At 53.7% G+C, this 19,904-nt stretch overlaps 1 protein-coding gene across 1 annotated transcript in view; it reads left to right on the forward strand.

Moving 5' to 3' along the window:
• Positions 1–6,802: 6,802 nt before the first annotated feature.
• SH3RF3 (SH3 domain containing ring finger 3) overlaps positions 6,803–19,904 on the forward strand; it is a 156,639-nt gene continuing 143,537 nt past the window's right edge. Inside the window, exon 1 of the mRNA XM_043917908.1 lies at positions 6,803–8,641. Coding sequence (XP_043773843.1) covers positions 8,120–8,641 — 522 coding nt within the window. The 5' untranslated portion in view covers positions 6,803–8,119. The remainder of the gene's footprint in view (positions 8,642–19,904) is intronic.

Genomic DNA, 19,904 nt, shown 5'->3' on the forward strand with positions numbered 1-19,904 from the left:
TACAACAGGGCCTGCCTGACCCTAAACGCCTGACAGGGGCAGCTGGCATTTGTCGGAGTTCTGAATGTCCACATCCCAGTCCTGCGGCCCTCAGAGATGCTTGGGTGCTTGAGGGCTTCCTCCCATGCCATGCTCAGATTCCAACCCACAGAATAATTCCTGGGACTGAGACTAACTCTCCCAACCCAGTGTCAGCAGCGTGTAGAACGTGTGTTGCTAGTATCACAGGCTTGGTGCTGTGGGCACCTGCAGGATAACTGGCTCATAGTGGCCAGTACAGGGTTCTCTCCACCTGTGATCTGCTGGTCAGCGTGGGCTGGCGGTTACTGGAAGGTTGGGCATGGGATGGTCTTGGGAGGCAACTATCCACGCCTTCCTGCATCAGGTGAGATCAGGAACAGTTCATGTAGGAGGATGGGAGCAGAGGTGTGTGTGTGCTAAGTTGTTGAGTCACGTGTGACTCTGTGCGACCCCATGGACTATAGCCCACCAGGCTCCTCTGTCCATGGGATTGTCCCAGCAAGAATACTGGATTGGGTTGCCATGCCCTCCTCCAGGGGAATCTTCCTGATCCAGGGATCAAACCTGTGCCTCTTATGTCTCCTGCATTGGCAGGTTCTTTACCACCAGCATCACCTGGAAAGCCTGGAGCAGAGGTGAGGTGTGTCATTAAGGCCCAGTCCTCCAGCTGCAGGGGGCTCTGAACCCCGAGCAGGCCAGGCAGCACCATGCAGGGTGTGGGTCCCGCACCATCACCCCTGCCACCTGGGACGCTGCCCTACACACGAGTCAGAAGCGGACCTGCACTGTGTCCACCCACAGAAAACATGGTGTTTGTTTACTGCAGAAACCATCATTACCCTAACAAATGCGTACACAGTATGACTCTGTTACTGCTTGAATATTTTCATGCTGAGCTGAGAGACTTCCTGCTTTGCGGGCAGTCCACTCTGTTTCTGAGTTAATAGACCACCATTCCTCATCATGATCGAAATCCTGCCTCTCTCGACCTGTCACGTGGTAGCCCATTTTCTACACGTGGATCTGTACTTTCAGAGGTTTATGGGTTTTTTTAAAATTTTTAAAAATTGTTTTGATTTATCGATTCATTATTTATTTTTGGCTGTGCTGGGTCTTTGTTGCTGTGCAGGCTTTATTCTGGTTGCAGAGAGTGGGGGCTACTCTCTAGTTGTGGTACATGGGCTTCTCACTGCAGTGGCTTCTCTTGTTGTGGCGCATGAGCTCTAGAGAACAGGCTCAGTAGTTGTGGCCCACAGGCTTAGCTGCCCCTCTGCATGTAGGATCTTCCTGGATCAGGGATCGAACCTGAATCTCCTGCATTGGCAGGTGGATTCTTTACCAATAAGCCACCAGGGAAGTCCTCAAAGGTTTATGTTTATTGATAACTGAAATACAGCTTTATTGTGGGAATTTAATGGCTGGAAATGCTATGACACACCCATTCCACCACTGAATATTTGAATATCAGACTGCAACCAGAGCTGGCTCTGACTGACCCAGAGGGAAAGCTCACTGACTCTGTTCACAGTTTCTCCAGCAGCTCAGGGCCCACCTCTGGAAGGAGGCTGCAAATCCACTGAGCTGGGAGATGCTGTTCTCCCAGGAAAATCGACATTTCCATCATACGTTCTGACACCTCAATCCTGGCCCTCATCTGGAGGGGGCCTGCCTGTCTGCAGCTCTTCACACCGACGAGATGCTGGGCCCACTGCTGGGTGAGCAGGGGCAGAGAGGGGCCTGTGTGACTTCTGAGGGGTTACGCTGCCCATGCCCCGCTCACTCCCAGGGACTGGTCACCATGGACCACACTGTAGGCCAGGCATGTGGGCCTTGTGGCCGAGCCAGGGAGAGAAGTTGCCCCGCTAAGCCCAAGGGACAAATCTGTGAGCAGGATAAATGGTGTCCTGGTTTCAAGCCTCTAAGTTTGGGCTGTTTTCCACTTGGCGCAGACACTGGACCACACACTGGACCACATCTGATGTCCTGATGCCCCAGGACAGCCTACATAGACGGTGAGGGTCCATCCCGGGCCTACCAGGAGGATTCTTAGCAGAAAACAAATCAAAGTCTGGGTTTCAAGTGTTCCTAGTCCGGGTTCAGCGTCCGCACTCATTCCTTGCTGCCTGGGGAAGAGGATGCAGGCACCCAGAAGGGGAAGCTGGAGGGACTTCACAGCATCACTGAAGAGGATGGTGTGGATGGAGGCCCAAGCTGGCCTGGCCCCTAGGCTGCAGGAGCGGGTGTGAGACAGGAGGGGAGATATCCTGACGAGCCGTCATTGAGTCTCTCTGAGTCCCCGCTGCTTTTCGGGAACTTCTTGGGGAAGCCTCATCCCTAGCACATGTGAGGCTGTGACCCCATTTTTGCAGAAGGGTCCCCAATCCCTTCTCCCTCCGTGAGTGAGCGGTGTGTCCTGTCCACAGAGGCACATACAGGCCTTCAACATGCTTTTTACCCAGAAGGTCCACGTGTTTCACCTCAGCTCATATTAGAAAGAGTGCTTGGCAGAGCCACACAATCCTAATCTTTCCTCGGAAGGAGGCGAGCATTATCTTACCTGAGAAAAGGCTCCATTTTTCTTCTTTGTGAGATTGATTCTTCTACATTAGCACTATGTCTTTCATAAGCATTTCACATTTTTCTAGAAAACACATCAGTATCATTTATAATTGACAGCCTCCCCTTGGGTGATCTAAGATGTACTTCTGCCAAGACATGGATTCAGATATTAAATATTAGTCAATGTCAATTATGCTGTGATTATTCAGGAAGATTTTCTTTATATTCAATTTTCATTCATTTTGCCTATGACTGTAATTTAAACATGGGAGTTTCTTTATTGGGTTAAACGTGTCCCTGTGCTTTAGCTGATGGCACACAGCTTCAAGTATCTTTGAGATCTGGGGCCAGACTGAAATAAAGTGTTATGTCTCCAGATTGCAGGAGAATCTATTATAATTCTTTTGAAGGCTGTGAACAAAACACAGGCAATGGCAGGATTATTTTTAATCCCTGAAAGCACTTGCAATATTTCTGTCCCAGTGCTATGGAAACTGCTGGCGGGGAGAAGCCCCGCCTGTGAGCCGTGGTCCTTCCTGCAGAGCGCAGGCAATTCTGACTTGTTTATTTAACTGAATGGCCTGCTCTGTCAGTTTGAGCAAATTCACTCAAGGTCCTACTGGATCGAATTGAGGGAAGCCCAGAGTCTGGTTTGGACCCCTCTCTGTGTCACCCATGAATCCCCACCCCGAGGGGCAGGCTCCCTCTCCACGGCAGTCACCCGGCAGGACCCAGCCTGCCTGGGTTCTGGCGTCACCCTCTCTTACACCTGGCTCAGCGGGGAAGACCCTGAGATATTCTGAGGCCAGTCCCTGCCCACAGCCACCTTCAGGCAGCAGGGTTCCCGGGGGCACCTCCTGGAATCATCCTCACTCAGACCATGGTCCCCAGATGTTAGTCCGGGCAGGGAGGGGCAGTCTTTTAGCCTCGGCCATGTGCTCACTGGGTCGGCTATCCATGAGCACCAAGACCTGAGCTTCAGACCATCCTTGCCACTTCTTGCAGGGTCACCTCTCCATCCACCAGCCTTCAGTCTGAAAGTATCCTGGCGAGGGCTTGGGAGGACTGGAAACCAACTCAGCCTCTCACTTGATGTCCCCAGAGATTTGGGGGAAGCGGCTCCTGTCGGGTCAGAGTCGCCCCAGCAGTGACGGCTCCCTCTCACCTGCCTGTAGCTCAGGTGTCTCTTCCCAGCAGAGACACCCCAGCCTCCCTCCACCATGGCCCTCAGAGTGGCTCCTCTGCTTTAAGCAGCTCACATTCTGCCCAGCCAGGTGTCCAGGTGTCCCAAGGTAAGGAAGCAAACATGGGCTTCTGCAGAGCAAGGACGCATCCTGACCTTGGACTAATGATATTTATATTGAAACTACGTGGAGCCACGGCCTCAGACATAAACACCAGCACATGTCCTGTGAACCCAAGACGGATGCTCTGTCATCCCCTCTGCATCATTTGCGAAGCACTCCTCAACACCTGTGAGCATTTTGCCACCCGCAGATGGACCGTGTCGCAGTGACTGAGGGTACCCCCTGCCACAGGCTCCCTGGCCTCATCCTCATCCTCTGAGCAGAAGGCAGGAAGATTCTTCCCTTCCAGATCCAAGGAAGGAACGCAGCTTCCTCTTCTCACCCACGGCCTCATCCGTCACCTCCAGGAAAATCTCTCCCATTCCTGCACGCCAGGCTCCGATTTCCCTCCAGAGTTCTGTTCACATCACTGTGCCTCCGGGGCTGCCAGCACTTCAGACTCGTGCCCGAAATAAGACCGGCTGTCTGGCTTCTTATCCCAGCCCCTGTGCTCTGCTGAGGGTCTTGATGGTGCCTCCCACCCCTTCCCTCATTCCTCCCTGGCCAGCAGAGGTGTTTCTTTCCTCTGGTGTGCACACCACCTGCTTGCTCGTGGGGAGGATGCGAGCTTCAATCCAGTCATGCAGGAGCATGGATTCAGGAAAGGGAGACAGAGCATCTGTGCCTCATGGGGGAGAAGATAAGGTTAAAGGAGGAGCAGGTATCCAGGGAAATGGGAGGGAAGGGGCTGGCGGTTACAGGCTGCCCACCCTTCACCTGGCATTCAGCACCTGCTTTGGTTTCAGTGTCCCCAGAAGCAGGTCCTCAGGGCAGGTCTGGAGGCATGTGGCTTGTTTGGGAGGGGAGCCCAGGAAGCTATAGCAGGAGAAGAAGGATACAAACAGAGTAGTCAGCCAATAAAGAGTTCCCTGGCCAGCAAAGCTCCATGCCTCCAGGCACTCAGGCACCATACAGTGTTGTCTCTCCCAAGGCCAAGGGAACTGTCCTGCCATCCAGGATCATGCCTGGTGTTTGGAGCCTCCGCCTCTGCCCAGCGCAGAGAGCCCAGTGCTGGGCTTGGGCCGGGTGTTGCGGGGAGAGTGACCTCGGGACCTGACAGCCCCCACCACAGCTGCACTGTGTCTCTGGGGGCCCCATCAAGCAGTAGGGCAGGTGGTCTTGCCTCACTAGCAATGGACAGCCGTGAGAACGCAGGCAACCTGCATGGAATGTGATCTGGCTGCGGAGGCGGGGGCACCAGTCTCCCCAGGCTTCCTGGGGTCAGCCTGGCTCACATCTGCGTCCCCAGCCCTGCTCACTGGCAGGGGCCCACCCTCCTCAGGCCCCTCTGCTCTCTCCCTACCCCTCCATGGCCCTGTCTCAGGGCTCCCAGGCATTGCTTCTCCCCGCTGCCCATGGCACCAGGTACCCATGGCTCTGCTCTCCCTCGCCATCCACTGCCTGGGGCTCCTGGCTGCCTACAACCTGATAAACCTCAGTGCTTGCCTTGTTCATGAGCTTGAGGAGCTGGGCACATATGAAACTGACTCTGGATTTCCACCCTTTGGATGCAGGTTCTGACTCTTCCACTGAGCAGCTGTGTGACCATCGGTGACTCACTTGTCCTCTCTGTGCCCAGGTCTCCTCCCCTGCAAAGTAGAGGCCTCCTGTTAACTCACCTTGTGGGGTGTGTGGCGGCTGTTCCTGTATTTCCAACTGCTTCTGCTCATCCTCCTCGCAGGCCACAGTCCTCAGCCCCAGAGACCCTGTTGAGGCTTTTTTTTTTATTTTTACAGTGTGATGAAATATACCAGCTCACCCATTTTAGGTGTTCAGTGGCATTAAGTACATGTCTGCTGTCATCACGCTATCTCTCCTGAGTCAGATTCCTCCTTGTCCCAAAAGACCACATTCAGGGCTGCCCACCCAAGCCTTCCCAAGACCGATGCATCCTCAAGCTGGCTGGTCACCAAGCCTGACTTCCTCCTGCTCCACCATCAGCCTGTGCTGTACTCACACACCCATTGTTCCCTGTTCTCCTGCCAATCAGGTGTCTTCTCTGCTCCTCACAGTGTAGCTTTGATCTTGCAGATGCCCTGCCTGGGAGTCCTTTCGCCTCCTTCATGAGACTGAACGCCTCCTCCTTGAAGCCCTCCAGGCTGCCCTTCATGGCGACATTTCCGTGCTGACAGCAAGTTCTGAGGATGTGCTGTGAACTTTCTCTTGCTGACTCTCTGCGGCCAGGGCTGTGCCCTACATGGTGAATGGGTGCTCAAGTACATGGATAATAGACTGAGCGTATGACTCAGGATTGGCTGCCCAGTTGGTGCTAGTCGTAAAGAACCTACTTCACACTGTAGGATACATAAGAGATGCTGATCCGATCCTTGGGTCGAGAGAATCTCCAGGAGAAGGGAATGGCAACCAGTATTCTTGCCTGGAGAATCCCACGGACAGAGGAGACTGGTGGGCTACATACAGTCCATGGGGTCACAAAGCGTCAGAGGCGACTGAAGCGACTTAGCATGCATGAATACACATACGAATCTGGACACCCCGAACTAAGATGCTAAGATGTGCATTCAAATCACCAATAGGCAATGACTTGGAGACCATTTTTCCATTAATTCCACAAATGTTTATTGAACACCTACTATGTGCCAGGTATTTCCCTAGGCATTGGGGATATTCCAGTGTAAAAATACGTGGTTTGTCGGGAGCTTGTATCACAGTGGACTGAGATCTTTTCTATGCATTCGGTTTTGGAGACACAAAGATTTAAAAAATCCAGATGCAATGATTTCATAAGCATAAGCTTCATTTTCCTTGCAAGCAAAAATGAGGTTAGTTATCTCATAGGGCCGTTTAGAGGATTAAATAAAAAGATGAACGTTTTTGGCATTGACGCCACAACAGATATTATTTTCTCCCTGAAAAGTCAAAAAAGCCACACTTAGCTTCACAAACCTCAAGACAGCCCGACCGTCAGTCAGGCCCCAGCGCCTTTCTTTGGTAGCCCAGTCCTGGGCTGTGCAGGGTCCGCGGGCCAACCCTGGACCAGGCTGTGCCGGCCTCGGCGGGGCCCAGAGCGGCCACGAGGGGGCAGCGCTCGGCAGGGAATCTGCACCACCGGCCGCGGCCCCGCGGCCCCCGGGCCTCCGTGCGCTCTTGCGTCGCTCTGACGCGCCCGAAGGCGGGCGCCGGGAAGGAGACCGCGGCTCCCCTCGTCTGCGCCTCCGGAGGAGGGATCGAGCGCGTCCCCAGGGCGGCCCGTGCCGGACTGGGGTCCGGCGGGCAGCGGGGCAGCCTCGGACCCGCGTCGCGGGGAGGACCCCAGCGCCCTCCCCGCTCCGCCTCGCCCGGCGCCCCGCGCGCCCACCCGGTGGGGCTGTCACTTCCGCGCGCCGCCGGGCAGGGGACCGGCCGTCGTCGAGGAGGATGCCCGGGTGCTGGCTGCGTCTCCAGGCTGCTGGCCGGCGCTGCCCAAGGAGGCGGTCGGGATAGCGCCGCCCAAACTTTCCTTCGCTGCAGCGTCAGGCGGAAACATCCCGCTCCGAGGCTCACGGAGAGCGCAGGAGGCTCGGTCGCCAGAGGGGACAGGCCCGGGCCTGCGCTGGGGAGCGCCCCGGAGTTCCTGGGGGCGCTGAAGGTGCCTTAAGGGCAGGACTGGTGTCCGGCCTGCTCCAGGCGGGGCAAGTCCAGGGCGCGGCTGCCCCTTCCCGGCGCCCCGCAGTGACCGTGACCTCCGCGCGCTCCCCGCGCACGTGCTCGCGGCCGAGGACGAGGAGGGGTCTGGCTGCACCCGCTGGGCAGCGGCTCGCGGGCAGGCCCAGGGCGCACCGAGGCAGTGCGGGGGAGCGCGCACGCCGCGCCCCCGCCTCTCCCGGGATCGGACTGGCGGCTGAGAGCTCAGAGCCGCCGGGTGTCTTGCCCGCCCGGCGGCGCCGCTGGAACCCGTGCCGGCCGGACTCGCAGAAGAGGGACAGGTGTAGCCCGCATCTGCGGGCGCTGCGCTCCGAAGCACTGGGTGGGCTTGGCGGTCCGGAGGGGTCTTGCGGGACTTGGAGCTCCGGTCCCTGCGGCGCAGGCCGATTGGTACCCCTTGGCGCTGCCAGCCTCAGAGAAGGAAGTCGCCGTGTAGCCCGGTCCCCCAGCGGCCGTCCAGGCGCGACCCTGGCGCCCACTGCCCGCTGCAGCGCCCGCAACGGCCCCGGGACCTAAAGGTGCGCGCGGTCGCCGCCGGCGCCGCCCCCATGCTGCTCGGAGCGCCCAGGCTGTGCGCATCCCGGGCGGCCGCCGCGGCGCAGAGAGAAGACGACGGCGACAGGCTGGGCGGGGACATGGACGAGTCGTCGCTGCTGGACCTGCTGGAGTGCTCCGTGTGCCTGGAACGCTTGGACACGACGGCCAAGGTGCTGCCCTGCCAACACACCTTCTGCCGCCGCTGCCTGGAGAGCATCGTGAGCTCGCGTCGCGAGCTGCGCTGCCCCGAGTGCCGCATCCTGGTGGGCTGCGGCGTGGACGAGCTGCCCGCCAACATCCTGCTGGTGCGCCTGCTGGACGGCATCCGCCAGCGGCCCCGCGCCGGAGCCAGCCCCGGCAGCAGTCCGCCCGCGCGTCCTGGCCCGGGCCCCAGCCCCGCTCCGGGGGTGGCCTCGGCTCTCGCGGGTGGCGGGGGTAGCTCTCCTGGCTCCCCAGTCCTCCTCCCCGCGGCGACCGGCGCCACCTCCAGCCTGCGCGAGCTGGCGACCAGCAGGAGCACGCCCCCAGCAAAGGTGGGTGTGCGCTTCTCCGAGTTGTGAGTGTGTTGGGGGCAGGGGGCAGTGCGGAGGGGCAGGGGACCAGAGCTGTTCCACGATGGCCTTCACCTTGTGCTTCTTTCTCGGCTGGCTTCCCTCCATCGACTCCGTGGGTGTAACCCTCCGAGTTCCGCTTGCCAACTCTGGGGCATCACTGTGCTCCCATCCCACCCCCTTCCAACTTCTCCTTGTGAGCTGACGTCTGTTTTCCCCCTCTGGAATCCCTGTGGCCACCTGCACTTGTTATGTGGCCTGTGTGTGTATCAGTGGCCCCCCACCATCCCTTGGTGTGGCTAGGACTCCCTGTCCCCTGTCCCCATCCAGTCCCCCGCGCACTGGACCTGTTTCTCCACCTGTAACTTTGCTGGGCCCTCGGTCTCTCTGGACATAGTCTTCTCCTGGACCCCAGGCTAACCGTCTGTACACCCTTGCCCACCTGGACTGAAGTTAGTGCCTGCTGAATTTCCCAGGTCCTGGCTGCTGGGAGGGGGACGGGGAGCAGGGGGGCCCTCCTGCCTGGTATGTGGCAAGGGAGAGTCTGGCAGAGGCCAGTGCGCCTGGGTTAGGAGAACACACACTGCAAACCCGTTTAGCAGGAGGGAAGAAGTCAACCTAGAGCCCAGGAATGTCTGCCTCAGCCCTTGGTGGACTGGGCCTGTCTGGCAGCCCTGGTCCTGTCCTGGGATCTCAGGCCTGCTATGTTCCCACTGGGTTGCTATTTGAGGGTTTTTCTCCTTTTGCCTTTGGTGTAGCTCTGTTGTGCAATGTGGACTGCTTCTGTTTCAGAGACCGTATCTGGAGGGTTCCAGCGGTTTTGTTTCAAGAGCAACTCAGAGTGTGTCATTTCACACCTTGGCCACCTTGGGCTCTGTGGCTGGGGGAAGCCAGCCCGTGGGATGCTGGTTTAAGTGAGAGATGAGGAAGTACTTGTGTTTCGTGTTTTGTTTAAATGTGGAAAAGCTTAAAAGGATTGTTGATCTGTTGCAAATATTCACTTTAAAAAGCATAGCCATACCCTTCTGCTTTTGACCTTTTAAAGGTCTGGTGGTGCAGAAGCCATTTAATGAATCCTTCTTATATCTGAAGTACTGCAGTGAGGGAAGGTCTCCACCGAATTGCTCAGCGCTCCAGTGCCTCTGAGGTTAGGAACTTAAGCCCTTGGGTAGTTAAGCTTTGGAGTTAAAAGTCAGACTTTGCCAAACTGGGTTTTTCCTATGAATCAGGGGGAACGACCATTCTCAAGTCAAGAATAGTCAAGGAATATTTATAAATGGGATCACTGCTGAAGGGGAATTGATGATATTAATTGCATGCATGCTCAGTTGCTTCAGTCATGTCCGACTCTTTGCGACCCTATGGACTGTAGCCCACCAGGCTCCTCTGTCCATGGGATTCTCCAGGCAAGAATACTGGAGTGGGTTGCCATACCCTCCTCAAGGGGATCTTCCCGACCCAGGGATGGAACCGGCATCTCCTGTGTTTCCTGCATTGCAGGCAGATTCTTTACTGCTGAGCCACCAGGGAAGCCCGATTGTGTTAATTAATTTGGTTTTTAATTGTGATTAAATCCAGTATAAGTGTTCTTGTTACAGATTTTCAAACTTTTCTTTCCTGCCTTGCTGTTATTGTCTAAGGTATTATAACTGAAGGCCCCCCTTTTTTTAATGAAACAAGTGGGTTACCTCCTCTGGCTCAGAGAATTAAATGATTTTGGAATGATGCTTCTATTGAGGACGTTTTGTGAATGGAATCTGATCAGGAGGGTGGGAGGCCTTGAGGCAGCTCCTGGAATCCATGGCATTTGCGGCACTTAAAGACATTTGTGAAGGGGCTGAACTTATAATTTTTAGTGATGACACTTAGTTCCAGAGAATTAATTTTTTGTCTCCTGGAGTTGGGGATGATTAACTGACTTTCTTTCTGGACACGTGCAGAAAACAGATTCTGTCCAGGTCTGTCTGAACCCAGCAGAGTCTGGAACACATTTCCTTTTTTCATTTTCCTGTTTTACCTAAGTGTGAGCTCAGTCCTTTCTTTCAGGCCCCTCTCACCAAGACTAAGCTTGTGTCTTAGGAAGGGTCCGAATTAAAGCTGATATTACATTTGATCATTTTCAGAGAGGAAAGAAAGAGTAGCGTCCATGTGGACTGTAGTATCATCTAGCATTTTAGCCACTGGTTTTCAGTAATTGCCAGGTGTCTTCTTGGGCAACCAGATGTCCTGCATAGAGGACTGTTAGCACCCCTGTGAGTGTGGCAGGCAAACCTTAAGCTGAGCCTCACTTCCAGGTAGGTACTTGACTGTCCACTGGAATAAATCTGGATCTGGGTGTTGCCAAGTGCTGTTTCATAGACGGGCACTTGTCATCAGTGGGTACTATGTATGCCTTAGTAGTAGGTGACTAAATATAAGACAGTCCCATTTCCCAGCGAGAAGCTAGGAACCTTCCTTTGGGTCAGTGGGGAAATGTGGGTGTTTTATTAGGTGGGTAGATTAGCAGGTATCTGCTTAGATATCTGTTAATTTAGTGACAGGTAGATGCTGGAATGGACTTAACTCCACTCGGTTCTGGGAGCACTTTCCACACCCTCGCTTGCATCTTTCACTGGAGGTGCTCAGACCCTCCAGCCTGGTGGCTGGGGCTCTGCGTACACCTGTGTCGCCTGGGACAAGGTGTTAGAAATGAGTTAAATCTGCTGCCCTGGAGCTCTTACACTGTGGTTTTGGTGCCCACCGCCCAAGGCTGGCAGATGCCACCATCCTGTGTGGCTATCAGAGTTGCCTTAGCCCGTGGGATGTGCTGCCACTGCAATTGCTGAGTTTCTCAGCCTAAGCTTTTTTTTTTTTTTTTTCTGTTTTACAGTTTTGCAAGGTGACCCCTCAAACACCCTAACTACACTGATGGAGGTTTTTAGGGCCACTGGTCTTTCTGAGAGGGTTTTGTGGTTCCCAGTTGAGTGATTCAGAGAGTACTTTTTAATGTGAATGAGTAGGGCACAGATATCAGGAACTGCGGTCTTTTTGTGAGTGATTTTTTGGGAAAATCTCTTGCTTGTATTTGGCATACACCTGCACTGCGCAGGCACCATCCTGGGTGACCAGGTAGGCGTGTCCCCGATGGAGCTGACATTAGGGCCTGGAGCCATTCTACTCTCAGGAGGTTCCTGGAGGCGCCAGGCAGGTTTTGGCCAGAACTTTGTGGTGGTTAAAGGAAGGACATTATCACAGTTAAAGGCCTATGGAGGGTTTGGCTAAGGCTCTTGCTGATGGAAAACATAATGCTAGAGTCTGATTAGTTTGCCCGCAGGTACCTGGGGCTGCTTAAGCTGGAAACCTGTGTACCTCTTGGCCAGCAGTATCTCCAGATGGGGTCCAGGTAATGGGAGCGACCCAGTAATGGGAGCAGCGAAATGAACCACACCAATGATGTCCATTTGCTATTTTATCTTATAAACACATACAATAATTCACCACATTTTGGATGCAGAATCAGAGTGTTCTCTGGGTTCTAACTTGCCTTTCTAGTTTAAGCCACAGTCACAGTTTGTGGTTTCCTATTTGTTTCTTTCAAATGGACTGAGGACTAAGAGACTCAAAATAATCTGAGTGGAGCACCTTCAAGATTTTAAATAATTCCCCCTGAATGTGTTCTGTTTTTGTTCCTGCCAAGTGACAGTTTTAAAGCCATCTCTCTTTGGTAAGTCTTTCCTAAGTCATCACCTTGGTTTTCCAAGAAGTTACTTTTTCTGCACTTAGATTCCTTTGGTTTACATACTATTTAATTAGAGTTGTATCTGTATGTAAGTATATAAGCACGCTTGCAGAAACATGCTTGAGAATCCAGACAGCGGACTCCTGGTGAGCACCAGCCTGCCTAGCAGGAGTGTTGACCTGGACAGTGGCCAGTCAGGTGCAGCCCTCTGTGGGGTGCACACCTTGGCCGTCCTGTGGAGGGTTAGGGCTAGGACATGACTGTGTCCTGAGGGTGGGAGGCTGTGGCGTGGTCTAGGGTGTCACAGGGGCTCCAGAGAAGGGACCTGGAGGTTATGAAAGCCAAGCTGCTCCCAGGAGAGCAGGCAGTGGTGACCGCGGCCACTGTGTCTCCAGGTCAGACGCCAGCCTTTGTGATGGAAGAGTTATGCCAAGTCCTTCGGGACGTGTTTTTAGAAGGCCCCTGGGTGCAGAACCAGCTCCTCTGGGATACGAGGCCATTATTGAGCGCCTGCTGTGTGTGGGTGGGCCAGGCGGTGTAAGTGTGTCTCCTTGCTTTCCAACCTCAGCTCAGCGAGGCTGCTTCTTAGCAGATGGAAACTGACCTTGAAGGTGAACTCTGGACACACCAGCCTACTGGCTTCCGGATTAGCTACCTCTCGCTATCACAGACCTGATCAATTAGACTCTGGTCCCAAACCAGGAGGCTGGGTCCTGAGGTCACTCTGCCCACAGCTGCAGGTGTTTTGGGCCCTGTGGGCGGGCCTGTGCAGAGTGAGGTGCTGGTGGGGGTCCCGGTGGGAGAGCGTCACGTTGGCCGTGGCTCTGGGGACAGGTTGCCGGCAGCTCTAAGTGTGGAGGCCCAGGCACCTGGGGTCTGTCCAGGGCTCCGTTCTGTCCTCAGGGAGGCATCCTGGTCCGTCCTGTTCTGTCACCATCCTGGGATGACAGCAGGGGTCTCAAAGCAGTCGCAGGGGCCTCATGACGCTGTGAAAGGTCAGGCATTCACTGTTGAGGTCAGGGAGCAGACCCAACTCGGCCGCCCCCCACCATACTCCCCCCCACACCACACAACCCTGCACCCCATCCCTGATGATTGGAGCCCAGCTCCTTGGGGTTTGGGACCCAGGCTCACCTCCCCCTGGCCGCGCCCCACCACCCACCTCAGGTGTTGGCAGGTCTTTGGGCTCCTGAGGGCCATGTGAGGAGGGTGCGTGGGGACTTGATGGACAACCAGGACTGGCAGTGAGGATGGATGTGTTCATCCCTGGGTTTAGATGGCTTGGCTCTTCTGGGCCCTCTCATTAGTGGGGGAGAGAGCCTGTCTGCATTAGTGGGTGAAGGAGGTGATGCAGGCGGGGACCAACATTTCCCGGACTGTCGGCTGGGTACCATCACCCACACACGTCTGGAAACCTCGAATCACCCCTGAGGTGTGCTCCCCGGGCCCACCTGACTGCTAGTGGAGTCAGAATATGGTATCCTAAATTATGTGTGTGTGTGTGTGTGTGAGTGTGTGTGTGTATCTCATACATGTTGTACCTCTAGGTTCAAAGTCGGTTCAAATCCAGTTCCCATGACTGGATCTCTGAGTGTTGAGGAGTGTCTAAGGACTTGAATCTGTTTCACCTTTAAATTGCCTCCAAGTTTTATCTGTTATTGAGGTAGCGTTCTTGATCCTTACAAGCTTCATTGAACTGAAAAAGAGCCCGAAAGGTCATCTGTTTTAGGGAAGGCAGCTTAATAACCCTGCTGGGTTCTGAGTTGCTGCTTGGGGCTCTGCTGAGAGGGAGGGGGCACAGCTTCCTCCTCTGCAGGATGGGGGTAGTGGGATGGGGGGAGAGGAGTTGGGAGTCTCGTCTATACCTCCCAACTGTGCAGGAAGTAGTGGGGGGCTCATCTGCACCTCCTGCCTCTACAGACCAGACTTACCCCTGTTGTTCCCTCATCCAGCCCGTGAGAGCCCGTGGGCTCGCTGGAACAGGATGAGATTGAGTCTCAACTATAGAGTTGTTTCAAGTGTGCATTTCACTTTAGTCTGTATTTAACCTTTATTTTCACAGTTAACATGCTCTTTTTCGAGGTACATTTTTGGAATAAAACAGCAGGATTCAGTTGGGGAAATGCTCTAACTTTATGGTGCTTGAAGAGACCAAGGTCACTTTGTATCTGATTTGCCTTCCTTGGAAGATCTTCCGATCTCACGTACTTGATGCACGTGTGACGTCTATCCTGTTGGAATTCTAATTCACCTTGGAATGCGAGCGTGTCAGACAGAGGTGGAGACTGTGGTGAATGGTTTAAAAACTGTGGTGTGGCTCCCTTCTCCCTCCACACAAAACTGGACTAAAAAGAGCAGGTGAAGCAGCAGCATGATTCGGATTCTCCTCACATGCTGCTGCTCCTTCGAGCCGGACTCCAGCTCTGATGGGAGGACTGGAGTCCAGCAAGCCCAGGGAGCTGGTGCATGGACAGCATGCTGCAGACAGAACCCAGTCCACTTGCGCCGGCCAGCCCTGGACAAGCTACAATGCTTGGACAGCAAAGAAATGCTCTTTGTGTATTTGTTATTTTTCTTTTGCTGCTTGGTCAACACATCTGAGTCATGTTGAGTGAAAATCTTGCTGCACTAAATGGAATTCTAAACATAGCCCCATAAAGGGGCCAGAGAAAGATGCAGTGTCAATTATTCAAGAGGGTCGACCGTACGAGGTCTCACACTGTCACAGTTCCCAGTGCTTTCAAAAGTGATTTGCTTCTTAATTGTCCACTGAGTGACCTTTCCAGTTATATCTTTCTGCTTCTGGGTCTTAGGGCACTTGGTTTAGTAACTTGAGTTTCTCTTACAAGTATGACAGGTAAATCATCAGTTGTTTAGGTAAATTGTCTGGAATTAGAACCTGACCTACTCATTCTCACTCAGCGACAAATACGTTTCAATATATGTAAATGGATTTATGTATATACATACACATAAAAGACTCTTACTCCTTGGAAGAAAAGCTACAACAAACCTAGACAATGTACTAAAAAGCAGAGACATCATTTTGCCAACAAAGTTCTGTACAGTCAAAGCTAAGATTTTTCCACTTGTCGTGTGTGGATGTGAGTGTTGGACCATGAAGAAGGCTGGGCATCAAAGAATTAATGTTTTGAAATGTGGTGCTGGAGAAGGTGCTTGAGAGTCCCTTGGACAGCAAGGAGATCAAACCAGTCCATCCTAAAAGAAATCAACCCTGAGTATTCATTGGAAGGACTGATGCTGAAGCTGAAACTCCAATACTTTAGCCACCTGATGCGAAGAGCTGACTCGTTAGAAAAGACCCTGATGCTGGGAAAAAGTGAAGGCAGGGGGAGAAGAGGGCGACAGAGGATGAGATGGTTGGATGGCATCACTGACTCAATGGACATGAGTTTGAGCAAACTCGGAGCTAGTGAAGGCCAGAGAAGCCTGGCGGGCTGCAGTCCACGGGGTTGCAAAGAGTTGTACATGACTTAGTGACTGAACAACAACAAATACACATATACTAATATATAGGAAGTATAAATATATATGTATCATTTTTATATGTTACACATTTACCATTATTAATTTGGTTGGCATTTCATCCCTTTGAATGAAAGTTTGGGGACTAGCTGACTTCTGCTGACCTTTAGTTTCCTCACAGTGAGTCGTGTGCTAAGAAAGCCCGTCCAGCTGGACTGAACTGTTCAGTGGTGACAGGAAAGACCTGTCTGTGCCCATGATGTGTCCAGTCCCAGCAGGCCCCTCTGGCTCTGCTACCAGCTGCCACAGGGCTCGGGTAGCACTGGCTTTCTGGGTGCTGCCCGGGCAGAGCACATGGCATGAAGGACCTGGACATGTGGCTGCCCGAGTGCCACCAGCTGTCACTGGGCTTCATGGGACCAGTAGAAAGCTGGCATCGTGCAGTCGTGTCTTCTGGACCAATTAGTGAGAGGTTGGGGCTCGAGGTGTGTGCAGGTGTCGGCAGGTGCAGGCGGGCACTTGTGAAACATGGAGGGAGGCTTGAGTTATTGGCTCTGGGGACTGTGGTTGCTGATGGGGCCGTTTTGATGAGTAATAGACCCCATTAGATCCAGCGAGGTGCTCGATGATGTATAATTAAAGACGGCATTAGTCAGGCAGAAACCACAGTGTTTAAAAGTGTGCAAGTAATGGTGTCTCAAGCTAAAGCTTGCATCTGGGACGGGGGAGGCAGGGTGCGAACCAGTCTGAAGCTGCTGCCTGTGGACAGTTGGGTGGCTGCTCACAGGACAGCTGGTGTCCTCCTGAGTCTCAGATATTTGTAGTGACAGCGGCCATGATGGTTTAGAAGTTTATTTTAGGTGAATTTACAGCTTGTGGAACAGTTCTGATTGGTGACTCCACCACAAAACAGCATTCCTATTTCTGTTCTCTGTGGAGCAGGCTGAGTTCAGGTGAGCACTGGTCTGAGACCCGTCTGCACATTCCAGCTTCGGCTCCCAGTCCCTTCCTTATTGATGCAGTGGGGGGTGGGGGTGGGCGTGGGGGCTTGGGTCTCTGCAGGTTGGGGGAGTGGGCCCAGTGGCTGGGCTGAGCGCTGCCCTGGCCATCACCCACCTGACCGTAAAGACCTCTCCGTCCAACGCTGAGAGAACCGTGTGCCCTGCTGAGCCTTGGCTCCTGGACTCCTTTTAATCAGAGTCAAGCATCTGGCAGACAACCTCAGTTGTTAATTATGCTGCTATTAATATTCATGTTGACAGTCATCTGCTCTTCAGCTCAGGGGTTCCCGCAGCGCCTCACAGGCCCGGAGGCAGGCCCCCTCCTGCGGCGACAGACACGAACAGGAGCCCAGGTCACTGTTCCAAATGTCTGCTCTGTGCCCCCTACCAGCGTCCCCGGGGGAGGAGGCCTGCAAGGCTCCTCCAGGCGTCCACGTGGCTCCATGGCCTCTCAGAGGCCAGGGTCTGGTCTCTGACCCCCTGGAGCTCAGAGTGTGGGTGTTTCAAGAGACCAAGTGGGGTGCCAGCTGAAAAATGTCAGATGCAATGGAGATGTTTTGTGATGTGTGTGTTTTATACTCTAGATGGATTAATTTAGGTTAAAAAAAAAAGTGAGCTCTCTGCATTCTATAGATGATGTCTTTATTCTGTGGAAGAAACTGTCCTTGAAAGGATTGTAGCCGTGGTCCTTTATGAACCTGGTGCTCCTGGTTTTGGGCTACACACTAAAGTCCTGTAAACGCTGCAGCATGGCCCCAGTCTGGAGGTCTTAATGCATTCGGTCTGGGTGCAGCCCGGCGTTGGCTTGTCAAAGTCCCCAGGTGGTGCAGACGCTGGCTGTGGGCAGTGCTGGCCTGAACCACAGAGGCTGGGGAGGTTGGAGGAGTCAGGAGGACGTTTCTGGAAGCCCTACCCTCTGGAGGGCTAGCCAGGTGGAGAGGGAGTGTGGGCATGGAGGCCTGGGACCCCGAGGTGCATGGAGTAGACTTGGTCCTGGAAGGAGGTAATCAGGGCCAGTGAGGGTCAGTGAGCAGCTGGACAGGAGGCTCCAGGGGAGCTGGAGACAGAGGGTCATCCTTGGCCGTTTTATTTAGGAGCCTGACACTGCTCTGCTCATTAATTCACTTAATAAATGATTTTTTGGGGAAAAGTTTCATACAAAAGCAATAAATTCAACTCATTAATCCACCTGTCCTTGTGACAACTCAGTGATTTGGGCACTGTGGTTGCCCCCCTTCTTTGCAGACCCAGAGGAGTGTAGGGACTTGGGCTCTTCTGGGGTCATGCTGGGGTGGAGGGCTGGGGCTGTGAGCCCCTCTACACAGGGCGGGAAGGTGAGGTGTGAGCTGGGTTCCGATTCTTTCCCATTGTTTCCACCTCACCAGGATGCCCAACTGGGGAGATGCCAGGATAGTTCCTGCGGTCTTTACCACATCGTGAAAGAGGCAGGTGGGTGGGGGAATTTCCTGGTGGAACAGAAGGGGCAGATGTGGAGGGAGGGCTGTGGGGAGGAGAGAGTCTTCCTTTCCCACCTGAGGGGCAGGTGAGAGTGGCCCGCCGTTGCTCAGGGCCAGAGCCAGGGGCAGCCGCTCGGCTCAGAGGCCAGGGTGACATGATGACCGCCCTGTGCTGGGGAGGTGGGGCTGTGGGGTCTTCCTGCATTGGAAGGGCTCTGTGTTCACATGGTGAAACGAACATTATGGAAATGCGGTTAGTGAACCTGGGTCCCCAGAAGTGTCCTTCTGTCCACTGTCCTCACATGGCAGCCTCTCCCGTCCATCTGAGGCTGCACCCCCCTGGACTGAGTGTTAAAACTGGGCCAGATGTGCTTGCTTGGGGCTCCACACTGGTGGCCATGGAAACGGACTAGATACAGAATCTTCTCCTGGACATCTGTGCCTCCACAGCTCAAACACATGCACAAAAAGCTACTGGATTTACACATGTTCAGATAAAACCTTTGGATGGCACAAATTCTAGATTTTATCCTCCAGGCAGTGCTGTCTGCAGGTCTAGAATGGAGACCACCTGTGAAACCTACAATTTTCTATAGCCACATTACAGAAGTCAAAAAGTAACAGATGAAATTGGCTTAATAATATGTCTTTTTTAACCACTCCACCCAAATGTGTACCTAGTACTGCTCAGCACAATACATTCTCAGGGTGCTTTGCCTCCCTGGTCCACGCCTGGCGCCAGGCCCGCTGTGTCTGTCACCGGCCAGCATGCCTCAGTGATGGTTCAAGGGCCACTCCTGGCTGCAGAGCCCCCTGGGGGCACCAGGCTGCTGGCAGAGCTCCAGACACCATGATAGAGGGCTGGCGTCTCCTGCTTGTACATTTCCAGCGACCTGTGTCCATGTGATTTGGAGGGTCTGTGGGCAATGCCAGGAGCCCCTCTGAAGCATCAAGGTGACAGGATCTTCCAGTGACACAGGCTCTGGGGACTTGGTGTGGTGACAGCAGGGGCAGCCTGTCATCTGCATATCTGAGGTTATTGGAATTTCTCCTGGCAATCTTGATTCCAGCTTATGCTTCATCCAGCCCAGCGTTTCTCATGATGTACTTTGCATATAAGTTGAATAAGCAGGGTGGTGCCTTGACGTACTCCTTTTCCATGATTTAATGAAGAGTTAGCATTTCATTAGAAATTCAGTTCCTGGGTTCCGGCTGGAGTGGGCTTGGGCAGGGACTGGGTGTCCCATGGTGTCCTTCCCAGTTGGTCAGTGGTCCCACACCCTGTTGACTAAGGTGAATGATTGTAGCATTTGAAGTTGTGTCTCTTTCTTTGATGACACATCTTTTGCTACTTAGGATTAATTTCAAGCAGAGTGTTGGGTCTGTGATTCAATCCTGAGTTATAACATTGAGCTTCAGTGTGGCTTCCATGTAACAGTGCACATGTAATGGCGCACATGTAAGAGTGCACATGTAGCACACATGGTGTAAGAGTACGCATGTAATGGCGCACATGTAAGAGTGCACATATAAGTGTACATGTAAGAGTACAAATGTAACACACATGTAAGAGTGCACATGTA

The sequence above is a fragment of the Cervus elaphus genome, chromosome 11, assembly GCF_910594005.1.
Source record: "Cervus elaphus chromosome 11, mCerEla1.1, whole genome shotgun sequence".
In the NCBI taxonomy this organism is placed as follows: domain Eukaryota; kingdom Metazoa; phylum Chordata; class Mammalia; order Artiodactyla; family Cervidae; genus Cervus; species Cervus elaphus.